Source organism: Anabrus simplex, chromosome 4, assembly GCF_040414725.1.
Source record: "Anabrus simplex isolate iqAnaSimp1 chromosome 4, ASM4041472v1, whole genome shotgun sequence".
In the NCBI taxonomy this organism is placed as follows: Eukaryota; Metazoa; Arthropoda; class Insecta; order Orthoptera; family Tettigoniidae; genus Anabrus; species Anabrus simplex.
In genome coordinates, this window is record NC_090268.1 from 431,638,782 (window position 1) to 431,653,053 (window position 14,272).

General features: G+C 38.0%; 1 protein-coding gene across 1 annotated transcript in view; it reads left to right on the forward strand.

Annotated features, from left to right (window-relative positions):
• Nucleotides 1–14,272, forward strand: part of LOC136872809 (endothelin-converting enzyme 1) — a 260,882-nt gene that overhangs the window by 210,408 nt on the left and 36,202 nt on the right. The window contains exons 14-15 of the mRNA XM_067146647.2: nucleotides 109–267; nucleotides 8,342–8,418. Coding sequence (XP_067002748.2) covers nucleotides 109–267; nucleotides 8,342–8,418 — 236 coding nt within the window. The remainder of the gene's footprint in view (nucleotides 1–108; nucleotides 268–8,341; nucleotides 8,419–14,272) is intronic.

The window sequence follows — 14,272 nt, forward strand, 5'->3', positions numbered from 1 at the left end:
CATTATGTTTATCCTATTATGTAGTACTTTTTATATTCCTGTCCTTATATACTGTATTTGACTGTTTTTGGTATTATCTGACAATGTACTTGCATCTTGCTGTTGCAGCTCAATCCCGAGCTTCACAGGGAAGAACAGCTGGCTGACGATATCGCCACTCTTCTGCTGTATTCTCTTTTCAAGAACCGAAGCTATGATCTGTATGCAGAACAGCTTCCTTTTCTGGAGATGAACAATGATCAAGTATTTTTCCTGCATCTTGCTCAGGTGAGAAAAGCCTGCGTCATACCTACAGAGCTGTAGCCATGTTCAATCAGTCATTACCGAGTTCGATAGCTGCAGTCGCTTAAGTGTGGCCAGTATCGAGTATTTGGGAGATAGCGGGTTCGAGGCCCATTGTCGGCAGTCCTGAAGATGGTTTTCCTTGATTTCCCATTTTCACGCCAGGCATATGCAGGGGCTGTACCTTAATTAACGCCAGGCCACTTCCTTTCCATTCTTAGTCTTTTCCTGTTCCATCGTTGCCATAAGACCTATCTGTGTTAGTGCGACATGAAGCAACTTGTAAAAAGAAAAAAAACAATCAGTATCATTGATCTGAATTTAGGTCTATCCCTATCAATTGTTCACCCAGTCTTTTCTTAAATGATTACAAAGAACGTGGAAATATATCAAACATTTCCTGTGATAAATTAACCCAATCCCTTATTCCACTTCCTACAAATGAATATTTGACCCAATTTGACTTCTTGAATTCAAATTTATCTTCATATTATGATCTTTCCTTTATTTGAAAGCTACACTCAAGTTTATTTAAAAGTTATTCCACACCTTCTCCCTACTGACAACTCAGAAGATACCACTTAGTCGAGCAGCTCATCTCTTTATTCCCAAGTCTTCCCAGCCAAAAGTTTGGAACATTTTCATAACACTTCTTTTGTCAGAAACCATACAGAATAAATCATGGTGCTTCCTTTAGATCTTCTCCAGTTCTCGTATCAAGTAATCCTGGCCTGGGTCCCATACACACCGTGTGAGTTGGCAGTGCGGTTAGGGATATGCAGCTATGAGCTTGCATCTGGGGGATTGTGGGTTAAAATCCCATTGTTGGCATCCTTGAAATTGGTTTATCATTTTCACACCAGGCAAATGCTGGGGCTGTACCTTAATTAGAGCCCTGGATGCACTTCCTTCCCATTCTTAGATTTTTCCTATTCCAACATCGACATAAGACCTGTTTGTGTCCAGGCAATGTCAAGCAAATTAAAAAAAAAAAAAAAAAAAAAGGTCCCATATACTGGAACCATACTCTAATGTCACGTTAGATTGAGTATCTTTAAAAGTAACTAAATTGTTTTTCGCCTTACCTCATGTTAGTTGTAAACAAAAGCATTTGTAAAGCATGAGGCAAAAATTGAGCCAATTAGCTAAAATTCTTTATTATTTTCATGCACATCCAAAGTATAGTTTGTTAGTTAACTGGACATTTTGTTTCAGCAGTGCAAACAATTAATTATGGTTTTCCTGAAAAGTACATGTGAAGTATTTCATCTTACGCAGTGCCTAGTCATATTATATGGAAAACATTTTAAACCAAGTATGCTGTGTCTTGCCTCACTGCTGTCATTCAGGCATTTAAGCAAAATCTTGCTATGCTATAACAGGGATTGGGAAGATTAGCTGGTGTTAGTGTATGAGTGTGCACACACAATAATTATTCATACATATACTGTATATTGTATATGTCATTCAAAGTAAGCTTAGATGCACGAGAATATCCATAGTGGGACAGGTAGAGTATAGTATATCGTCAGTGATGATTCCACACTTCGTATGTTAAAATTTGCCATTTTTGGATTATGGTAGATTTAGGTAGCAAATACATTACTGGACCTGCTGACAAAACCTTGCATCATAACCAATCAGAATCCATAGAACTGTTCTTAACTCTTATGTCACTTGCTTTAATTCTGCAGATGAAACCTCGTATGTCAATTTACTACTGGTGCACTTGACATAATGAGCTCCCACAGAAGACACAATGGCTTACTTGTGAGAATCGTTTGTTTAAACCTCGTAAGTCATATATTCGTGGTACACAGTAGTGATGATTCTTTGTGAGTGGTAAATTGATTCTGGCATTCTTTTATTATTTACGTGCTTAGTTATTGCAAGAAACACATTACACTTTCATTTCTTAAGTTTTTACATTTTTGAATGTAGATATGCATGCTATATTAAGCGAGTACTGTATTTCTAATTTTCAGTAGTTCTTGCACGTAATTTTTAATATCATTCATACTTACATGTAGCATTAAGAAAAGTGATGAAATTGGAAGTTTGAATCCCCTTGTAGGTAGGGCTTTTCATATAATAATAATAATAATAATAATAATAATAATAATAATAATAATAATAATAATAATAATAATAATAATAATAATAATAATAATAATAATAATAATAATAATAATAATAATAATAATAATAATAATTCATAGAGATCTAGAGAAGTCCAACATCCAGGAAGTTCAGGTGTTCAGACAGGAAAATATTTTGGTTCATAATTCAAAATTTGGAAGGGTTTCAAGTCGAAAGAACTGCAAAGACTGGAAGATCCCAGGCGGATGAACAGAAGAAACACACAGCGCCCATATGAAGGAGTACTGGAGGAAGAGGAAACTTCAGACAAAGAAACAATGACATTTTTTTGTCATCCTAAGTGGTCAATTTGCAAATAAAAGAAATTTAAAAGAAAAAGTTATTTACCTTACGTCCTACTATACCTGCTTTTACAGTTTTCAGAGATGCCAAGGTGCCACAATTCAGTCCCACTGGAGTTCTTTTACATGCCAGTAAATCTACTGACATGAGGCTGACGTATTTGAGCACCTGACTGAGCCAGGATCGATCTTGCCAAGTTGGGGTCAGAAGGCCAGTTTCATCTTATACCAAAGAGGCATGTTGTTAGCCTGTATCATGGTATGCTGTATACTGACAGATAATAATTTTTTACAGACATTGTTGAAAATAGTTACAGAGCCCCAGCTGAATCGTCCGTGAGCTTATGTAATAATCAGATAGAACTTTCAGGTAAATGGCCCTAAATTTTACTAATATTTGCCTGAACTGAACATAAACTTGAGAAAATCATAGCCATTTAGGATGAATGATTTTCTTCAGGAGCATCCAAAATTTTGATTAATGTGAGGAAAGAGGCTGTGAGATCACCAACAGTCTGGCAACAGGAATTCAAAACACAAATTCTCACTCTTCATCATTGTCTGAATTACTTACCATCTAACCCACATGTTGTTTCATGAGTGAACCAACATCTATGGCAGAATTTCTGAATTCTGAAGTAATTAGTACTGGTAGCAATAATAAAGTGTTTGAGAATGTGAAACACAAAGGTGAAGAAAATTATGTTGATGGTCCAATTAACTGTAACTTTGAGAAATACAAAGAAACTGACACACAAGAAAGCTGTTCATAATCCCAATTTTCAACTACAAGAAGCATGTATCACTACTCATATTGTCAATGATAATAGCAGCTACATGAATATACCTATATGTAAATGCACCTAAGGCTCTATAAGATGGGTATGCTTAGCTGCCATTTTGGTTCATACATGAGCAATTGGCCATGTGATCAAACTCTAGTTTCTCCTACGAGCGCTCGCTTCGTCACGTTGAACGTATTGCTGTAATCACCGCGTGCATGGACAGAATAGTGCCATATTTGTGTGGATGTTTACTACATAATGGTGGGTTGTTCTGCAGCTATTTGTAGTTATGTCTCTACTGCGGTATACAGGTTGTTTAGATTCAATTCTGGTCTGCATTATGCCTCCACTGCCTCTTCTACACCTTCTACTTCAACTAAGTTACTTTCTTAATCCTGCTTCCAGCTCCCGCTGACGTTACTACATCCCTTAATTCAGACACATTGATCATTCAATATTCAGTTCTGCCCCAAAGTCTGGCAACAGGAATTCAACATCCAAACACCACAGTTACAATATTTGTCAAAACTAACTTCGTTGTTTAACGTTGGAGGTAATACAATAAATGGATTTTTGTAAACCAAGATCTGTGGTAGGCCTATATGCAGACAGGTTTTAAACTATAAGCTTTCTGACTCAAGCTCTGAAATATTCGTATTTATTAACATTGGGGTGGTCTCAAGAAACCAAATTGTGAAGTTATGAAATTAATTTGTAACTGTGAGGTCTACTATAGGGACTATAAGCATTATATAATGCAAAATGGTGGAAATCTTGTAACGGAGAAAAATTTGAATGATAAATGTAGCAGTACATATTCTCCAAGATGCTGTAATTTTAAAGAAAAAATGTTAGACACTTCTTCAAAATTATATCCTATATTGTTGTGGACTTAAAAAAATGGAAACGAGGTAAAATGTATGGAACTGCTTCGGAAAAGAAGAGAAAAATATAAGCAAGGAACTGAGTGTTATTGTTTTGTAAATACTGTAATAAAAAGAAGACAGTAAATTTCTAAAATATTACTTAAATATATTTTTTCTGTGTGCTGCCTGAGCACGTTAACCAATGTTGCAACCCTTTCTTTCTTTCTTTCTTTCTTTCTTTCTTTCTTTTTTTAATTTGCTTACCCTCCAGGGTTGGTTTTTCCCTCGGACTCAGCGAGGGATCACACCTCTACCGTCTCAAGGGCAGTGTCCTGGAGCGTGAGACATTAGGTCGGGGGATACTACTGGGGAGGATGACCAGTACCTCGCAAGGCGGCCTCACCTGCTGTGCTGAACAGGGGCCTGGGTGGGGGATGGGAAGATTGGAAGGGATAGACAAGGAAGAGGGAAGGAAGCGGCCGTGCCCTTATGTTAGGTACCATCCTGGCATTTGCCTGGAGGAGAAGTGGGAAACCACGGAAGACCACTTCCAGGATGGCTGAGGTAGGAATCTAACCCACCTCTACCGAGGCTGAGTGGACCCCGTTCCAGCCCTCGTACCACTTTTCAAATTTCATGGCAGAGCCGGGAATCGAACCCGGGCCTCCGGGGATGGCAGCAAATCACACTAATCACTGCACTACAGAGGCGGACTGTTGCAACCCTTTGAAATTTAATAAAGTGAGTCGTGTTGAAAAATCATACTACTATTCCTCAAAGCAGAGGGATCTCTGTAAAAAAAAGAAGTACTGTTAACTTTGCCAAAGTCAAAAATGTTCAATATTCTCCACAGCTCGTAGGTCACTCCCCTTACAAGTCACTGGTAATTGATTATCAGTGCAATACTTCAGCTATTCCTATTTTCTTCCCGAATGTAATTATTTGTTTCATGCATGTTCGGTTAAACAAACAAAAATCCTCTGTTCATCACAACTGCATAAGCTGATGAGATTAATAACACTCACCAAAACCGAGCTCGATAGTTGCAGTCGCTTAAGTGCGGCCAGTATCCTATATTCGGGAGATAGTGAGTTCGAACCCCACTATCGGCAGCCCTGAAGATATTCTTCCGTGGTTTCCCATTTTCACACCAGGCAAATGCTGGGGCTGTACTTTAATTAGTCCACGGCTGCTTCTTTCCCACTTTCCCACTCCTAGCCCTTCCCTGTCCCATCGTCGCCATAAGACCTATCTGTGTCGGTGCGACGTAAAGCAACTTGTAAAAAAAAACACTCACCAAAAATTAAATTTATTTTGCACAGAATGTTTTTAAATACTGGTAAATAAGAAAAGGGACTGAATTTTAGAAGAAAGAAATAAACTCAAAGAATCCCAGGTACTTGGGGGTGTTCGTCTTCATACATCACATTTCTGCGTTATTTTTGTTCGAAGAATATTTTTCTTATTATTTCGACAACATTGAAAATAGCGCTGAATCAATTTTACGCAAGTATGAAATACCGACTGTGATCATGTGGTACCAAATCTTCTATCACAATTTATATATCTTCAACACTGACCAATTACCACGTCAAATTCCACGATTTAAGATGTCCCTCATTTGATTAGACGGTACCGTGGCGCATAGCTTACGAACAACCTATCTACTTATGAATAATATCATAATTTAAAAAACGATTTATTGTTAAGCTACTTTTTCTAATATTTCTCCGGTGAGAGTACATCCCTAGTTTGTTTGTTTATTAAAAGGAAAATTACCAACGGCGTTGCTTTTACAATCACGGTCTCGAGTAAAATTACTCAATAAGGTACGAAATATACTAATATTTATGTTGAGTAATCGTTTGAGTAATACTGAGAATGAGTATTTTTACAGTATGTTAGTTTAGCATTACTTTCTAGCGTCAAGAACAGTACGAAAGAGGGATATACAAGACTAGGCGGCCAATTGCCTTACCAACGTAGTGCAGGAATGAACCATAATGGCGGGCGAGCATACCTAGTCTTTAGAGAGCCCTAAATGCACCAGCTGCCAAAACTGGCCATGTTTCTTAGAAAGGGAGTCAGGTCTAAAGGATATATATTTGTACAAGATTATTACAAATGAAAAAGTTCTGCACAATTCAATACAGCCATGGGATTCAACCTTGAGGACTATTTTCCTCTTCCATTAACACGTGTTGGCAACAGAAGTTTTTTTAATGAATATTGCAGGAGAGGCATATGTTTTAACTTTAAGAAGGATTTAAAAAATAGTACTGTTGTAATTTGAAGAAAGAGCGTCTCTCAATTTTAGATTTTAATTTGGCCTATGAACTTATTTTGAGATTCAAGTTGAATACTTGATACATACTGTGTATTTATTTATTTATTATTATTTATTTATTTAGCCTGATCCAGAACATCCTAGATTCGCCATAAGACACAGAATAATACACAATTACAATTTTGAGGGAAGATAAAAAAGATTAATGTTTTAAAAAAATGATAGGTTACAATTAACCATGTTAAATGGCATGAACTCCATATAAATGGTGACGAAGAATCGAAACAGAGTATTTGATGAGTGAGATGACTATCTCATCTTGTAGACTTCTCGCTAGTTTATATTTTTGTCGCCATGTGACGAAAGATTTGGGAATTGTTCCCCTCGCGCCAAAGAAAAGTCCAGTCACCGTAATTTTTTTAAGGTTAATGTTAAATGTTTATTATGTTTGTGCACACCATCATGTGGACAATATCTTCCTTATGGCTATTTTTATTTAGACTATTTGTAAAAGCTGAAGATTGCTCTTAGGAACCGAAACATGCACTGTGTTTTTTGTAAATATAATTGATCACTAAGAGTGATTGTAAGGCTGTATTGATTTGGTAAATCTCCCCAACCATTATCATTTTAAATTTCAGAGTAAATAAGGAACAATGATGAAATTTTGAATTTGTAACATACCACTTAGTCAAGTAGCTTATCTCCTTTCTCCCAATTATTCCCATTCCAAATTTTGCAACATTTTCGTAGCCCTAGTCTTTTGTTGGAAATTACCCAGAACAAACTGAGCTGCTTTTCTTTGGATTTTTTTTCAGTTCTGGAATCAAGTAATCCTGGTGAGGGTCCCATACACTGGAACCATACTCTAGTTGGGGGTTTTACTAGAGACTTATATGCCCTCTCCTTTATATCCTTACTACAACCCCTAAATACCCTCATAACCATGTGCAGAGATCTGTACTCTTTATTTACAATTCCATTTATGTGATTACCCCAATGAAGATCTTTCCTTATAATAACAGCTAGGTACTTACAATGATCCCCAAAAGAAACTTTCACCCCATCAACGCAGTAATTAAAACTGAGTGGACTTTTCCTATTTGTGAAACTCACAACCGACTTTTAACCCTGTTCATCATCATACCATTGCCTGCTGTCCATCTCACAACATTGTTGAGGTCTTTTTTCAGTTGCTGACAATCTTGTAACTTATTTATTACTCTGTACAGCATAACATCATCTGAAAAAAGCCTTACCTCTGATACCAGTTCTCTACTCATATCATTTATGTTTTTAAGAAAACATAAAGGTCCAATAATACTGCCTTGAGGAATTCCCCTCTTAAATTATTACAGGATCAGATAAAGATCAGTATTGATTGATTGATTGATTGACAATAAGTCTATAAATATTTGCTTTAAATTATATATGCTGAGAATCAAAATTTACAACAGGGATAAGTAGAAGTCCATGTAAAGGACAATACAGATATCTAAATGGAAAAGACAATACCCAGTTGGTCAGGGCTGATTTCCTGCTTTTTCATTTTACAAACTTTGATAAGAAAAATTTTAGATGACTGCCTAAGAGGATTTAGAATCTTACAAGTTCATTGTATGAAGACAGGCTAGAGTAATGCATAGGGTTTGAGTCTTATATAATTTTGTTCTATTACAGTCTTTCTGCACCAAAGATACTCTGCAATCTGGGATAGTGAGTCTCTTTGAGAATGAGCATCTTCCATCACTACTGAGGTAAGCTGTAAATAAATGCTGGTAGTTCAAATTAAATTTTCCTATATTTGAAATAACTCTTAGTTTAAGAGTTTCTTTCAGATTGTAGTTTGTTCAATTGTACATACATTTTTTAAACATTGTTGTTGTTGTATGAATGTGCCGCATGAGTCATAAGTACGGGCCTGATCTCAATTTCAGGAAAGCCAAATACCTTATTTCTCTGAATCCAAGACGACTCTGAATGCAAGATGACCCCCGCATTTTTCTTCAAAAAATTATATCACATTTAAAAAGTGCTTTGTGAAATCATATGAATGCTTTTATTGTACAGTATGCATTTTTAGATTATCTTTGCCAAATATTGGCTTTAGTTATGTCGTATTGTCTTGTGGCTGCACAATTATTATTTCCATGAGTTTCATAACCATTAAATTAATATTGGCATCATACGAGGGTAATCCCAAACATATGGTTTCATATATTTTATAAATACAGAACTCTGTTCGTGTGGCTGTTGGTCACAATATTGTGAAGAGTATTTTCTGCACTCGCATATAAACATGTGCATGCCATGCTGAGACACTCAGTCTTGGCTTGGCAGCCGTTGAGAATGGAGCTTCCATTGGATGTTACCTCCAAGTGCGAAGTGCGTGCAGTTATTCGGTTTTTGAACGCAAAAGGTACTGAACCAATTGAAATCCATTGCCAATTGATGAACAAAGGAGCGGGAGACCATTAATTTCCATCGAGACAGTCGTGAAGGTTTAGCAAATCACATGTGAAGATCGGCGGATCACCCTGGATGATCTCTGCAGTTTGGTTCCTGAGGTTTCCCGAAGCGCCGCTCACAGAATTTTAACGGAAAAGTTGAAATACTGGAAGGTGTGCACAAGATGGGTGCCACGCATGCTGACTGAAGACCACACTTCCTGAACAGCACGGCGGTGAGCCAGTATGACATGGGTGTACAAAAGCTGTCACAGCATCTACAAAAATGCATCGACCAAAATGGTGATTATGTATAAAAATAGCTAAATTTCCAAGCAATAAAATGATGTAAACCATTGTAGAAATAAACAGGTCTATGTATTATTAAAAAAATTGGAGACCTTATTTTTGGGAATACCTTTCTAATATCGAAGAGAACCCATTGAAAATTTGCTGGCAATACCTGGAAAATATTCCTGATGTCTATGAAAGTAACCGTTACTTTTACTAAGCGTGCCACTATACACATGTTTTGCTTGCTGGGTTTGGCCAACTTCAGAGGCTAGTGATTTGTAATGAAAACACAAACATTGAAGGTCAACGAATTTCTTGCGCCATAGTATGGCCATTCTGTCCTTGTGTTCTTCACGCACAGACTTCACAATTTAATTTTTGACTTTTTTAAAGCATCCTTGTTGCAGGCTACTGAATGCAATTCTTGTACTTTACGCATTTTTAATCTATCTATGTCTTCACGCTAATGTGGAATATTAGATTCAGTTATGCCGTATTTTCTTGCGTCTGCACCATTATTCTTCATATACATGTATTTTATAACCATTAACTTAAAATTGGCATCATAATATTGACTAGAACCCATTGATAATTTGCTGGCAATACCTGTTCCATGTGTCTTTACAATATGACGATCCATCACGAAAATATTCCTGCTGTCTGTAAAACTGTTAATTTTACTAAGTGTCAGCTATAATAGATGCATTATAACTCTGCCACTGGACAACAGAGGACTTCCACCGCAAAGTCCTCTGTTGTCCACTTTTGTCGGCTTCGCACTCTTCATTCGCAACCTGGGCTTTGTTTAGGAAATGTCATTCTTCCAGTTGTTGACACTGATTTCTTGGGCTCCTTTTCAATAGCAAATTATCATGGGAGCCACAAGTGCATCAGTTAAAAGTGCAATTCACTAAGAAGCTGAATATCATGAAGTTTCTTAGCAGCACTAATTGGGGTGCTGACCGCATGGTGCTCCTACGATTCTATAGGGCGCATATTTTATCCCGGCTAGACTACAGCAGCACAGCATATGGCTCAGCAAGACCAAGCGTCCTTGCGAAGCTGAAAAGCATCCACCACAGCGGGGTTAGGTTGGTGATGGGAGCTTTTCGTACAAGCCCCATTGACAGCCTGCTCGCTGAGTCTGGTGTGCCGCCTTTACAATTGAGGCGCCAGCAGCTCCTACTTTCGTATGCTGTAAATTTAAACCGCAGTGGTACGTATAAGTTAGGAAATTTGTTTGGAAGGGTAATAGGGAGGTACATTCAGGGAAACGGGATGGCCTAGGGAGCGGTGATAAGGGAACAGGGAACTGGAAATCAAGTAGGGATGACATAAAATTGTTAGTGTTGAACTGTAGAAGTATTGTAAGGAAAGGAATAGAATTAAGTAATTTAATAGATATATATTCACCAGATATTGTAATAGGAGTTGAATCATGGCTGAGAAATGATATAATGGATGCAGAAATTTTCTCACGGCACTGGAGTGTGTATCGTAGAGATAGGATAGGAAGGGTGGGAGGCGGAGTGTTCATTCTGGTGAAAGAAGAATTTGTAAGCTACGAAAAAGTTAAAGATGAGACACATGAAATTCTAGGTGTAAGGCTCATTTCTAAAGATAATAGGCAACTTGATATATTTGGAGTGTACAGATCGGGAAAGGGTAGCACTGACGCGGATTCAGAATTATTTGATAGGATAGTCAGCTATGTGGGAAACGACATGGAAAGAATGTGATTGTAGCGGGAGATCTGAATTTGCCAGATGTCAATTGGGAAGGAAATGCGAACGACAGAAAGCATGACCAACAAATGGCAAATAAGTTAATATGGGAAGGACAGCTGATTCAGAAAGTGATGGAACCAACCAGAGGGAAAAATATCCTGGATGTCGTGCTGATAAAACCAGATAAGCTCTATAGGGAAACTGAAGTAATAGCTGGCATTAGTGATCATGAAGCTGTTTTTGTGGTAGTTAAAAATAAATGTGATAGAAAGGAAGGTCTTAAAAGTAGGACTGTTAGGCAGTACCACATGGCTGATAAAGCAGCCATGAGGCAGTTTCTAAAAAGTAGCTATGATCGGTGGAAAACGGTAAATATAAATGTAAACAGACTCTGGGATGGGTTTAAAGAAATTGTTGAGGAATGCGAAAACAGGTTTGTACCATTAAGGGTGGTAAGGAATCGTAAAGACCCACCTTATTATAATAGAGAAATAAAGAGACTAAGAAGGAGTTGCAGACTGGAAAGAAATAGAGTTAGAAATGGCTGTGGAAGTAAGGAGAAATTGAAGGAACTTACTAGAAAATTGAATCTAGCAAAGAAGGCAGCTAAGGATAATATGATGGCAAGCATAATTGGCAGTCATACGAATTTTAGTGAAAAATGGAAGGATATGTATAAGTATTTTAAGGCAGAAACAGGTTCCAAGAAGGACATTCCAGGAATAATTAATGAACAAGGGGAGTGTGTATGTGAGGATCTTCAAAAGGCAGAAGTATTCAGTCAGCAGTATGTAAAGATTGTTGGTTACAAGGATAATGTTGAGATAGAGGAGGAAACTAAGGCCAAAGAAGTAATAAAATTTACATATGATAACAATGACATTTACAATAAGATACAAAAGTTAAAAACTAGAAAAGCGACTGGAATTGATCAGATTTCTGGGGATATACTAAAGACAATGGGTTGGGATGTAGTACCATATCCGAAGTACATATTTGATTATTGTTTGGTCGGAGGAGCTATACCAGATGAATGGAGAGTTGCTATAGTAGCCCCTGTGTATAAAGGAAAGGGTGATAGACATAAAGCTGAAAATTACAGGCCAGTAAGTTTGACATGCATTGTATGTAAGCTGTGGGAAGGCATTCTTTCTGATTATATTAGACATGTTTGTGAAATTAATAACTGGTTCGATAGAAGGCAGTTCGGTTTTAGGAAAGGTTATTCCACTGAAGCTCAACTTGTAGGATTCCAGCAAGATATAGCAGATATCCTGGATTCAGGAGGTCAAATGGACTGTATCGCGATTGACCTGTCTAAAGCATTTGATAGGGTGGATCATGGGAGACTACTGGCAAAAATGAGTGCAATTGGACTAGACAAAAGAGTGACTGAATGGGTTGCTATATTTCTAGAAAATAGATCTCAGAGAATTAGAGTAGGTGAAGCTTTATCTGACCCTGTAATAATTAAGAGGGGAATTCCTCAAGGCAGTATTATCATTCCTTTATGTTTTCTTATATATATAAATGATATGAGTAAAGGAGTGGAATCGGAGGTAAGGCTTTTTGCGGATGATGTTATTCTCTATAGAGTGATAAATAAGTTACAAGATTGTGAGCAACTGCAACGTGACCTCGAAAATGTTGTGAGATGGACAGCAGGCAATGGTATGTTGATAAACGGGGTTAAAAGTCAGGTTGTGAGTTTTACAAGTAGGAAAAGTCCTCTCAGTTTTAATTACTGCGTTGATGGGGTGAAAGTTCCTTTTGGGGATCATTGTAAGTATCTAGGTGTTAATATAAGGAAAGATCTTCATTGGGGTAATCACATAAATGGGATTGTAAATAAAGGGTACAGATCTCTGCACATGGTTATGAGGGTGTTTAGGGGTTGTAGTAAGGATGTAAAGGAGAGGGCATGTAAGTCTCTGGTAAGACCCCAACTAGAGTATGGTTCCAGTGTATGGGACCCTCACCAGGATTACCTGATTCAAGAACTGGAAAAAATCTAAAGAAAAGCAGCTCGATTTGTTCTGGGCGATTTCCGACAAAAGAGTAGCGTTACAAAAATGTTGCAATGTTTGGGTTGGGAAGAATTGAGAGAAAGAAGAAGAGCTGCTCGACTAAGTGGTATGTTCCGGGCTGTCAGCGGAGAGATGGCGTGGAATGACATTAGTAGACGAATAAGTTTGAATGGCGTTTATAAAAGTAGGAAAGATCACAATATGAAGATAAAGTTGGAATTCAAGAGGACAAACTGGGGCAAATATTCATTTATAGGAAGGGGAGTTAGGGATTGGAATAACTTACCAAGAGAGATGTTCAATAAATTTCCAATTTCTTTGAAATCATTTAGGAAAAGGCTAGGAAAACAACAAATAGGGAATCTGCCACCTGGGCGACTGCCCTAAATGCAGATCAGTATTGATTGATTGATTAAATTTGCGACAGATCCCACTTCATCCAAGCTATCCTTGTGTGTTCAACCATGGCAACCATTTGCTGTACGCTGCTTGTCCTCAAGCAACGCGGCTGGTTGGAATACGCTTGGATAGCAGTTACAGATTGTTTCACATACCTTTGGTTCCTTGCTTAGTCAGACAACCAAGTGGGGTACCTCCGTGGGTAGTATGATGACCTGAAATAATCCTGCATCTGCACACTGGCCCGAAAGGAAACACAGACCGTTCGATTTATCGGAGGCTCTTCCTGTCCATTGTTGGCCAATATCCAGGTTCAGTCGTTGTCTACACAGATGGTTCAAGGACAGAAACAAAGGTGGGCTGTGCGTTCATTGTCGACAATGATAGGTTTCTCTTTGCTCTCCTGGAAACCTGTAGTGTGTATACAGCAGAGCTCTATGCCATCTGTGAAGCTCTGTGGTACGTACTGTCTGATGAGCGCCGACACTTTCTTCTGTGTACTGACTCCTTGAGGTCGCTACAGTCTATTGATACTTGTTTCCCTCAGCACCCTCTGGTACAGCGGGTCCAGGACCTGTTGGCCGGGTGTTTGGATGCCGGCATCAGAATCACGTTTATGTGGCTCCCAAGCCACATGGGTATAGAGGGATATGAATTAGCAGATAAGGCTGCCTTTCAAGGTTCCAGCAATTGATATTCGTACTCGATGAGACATCT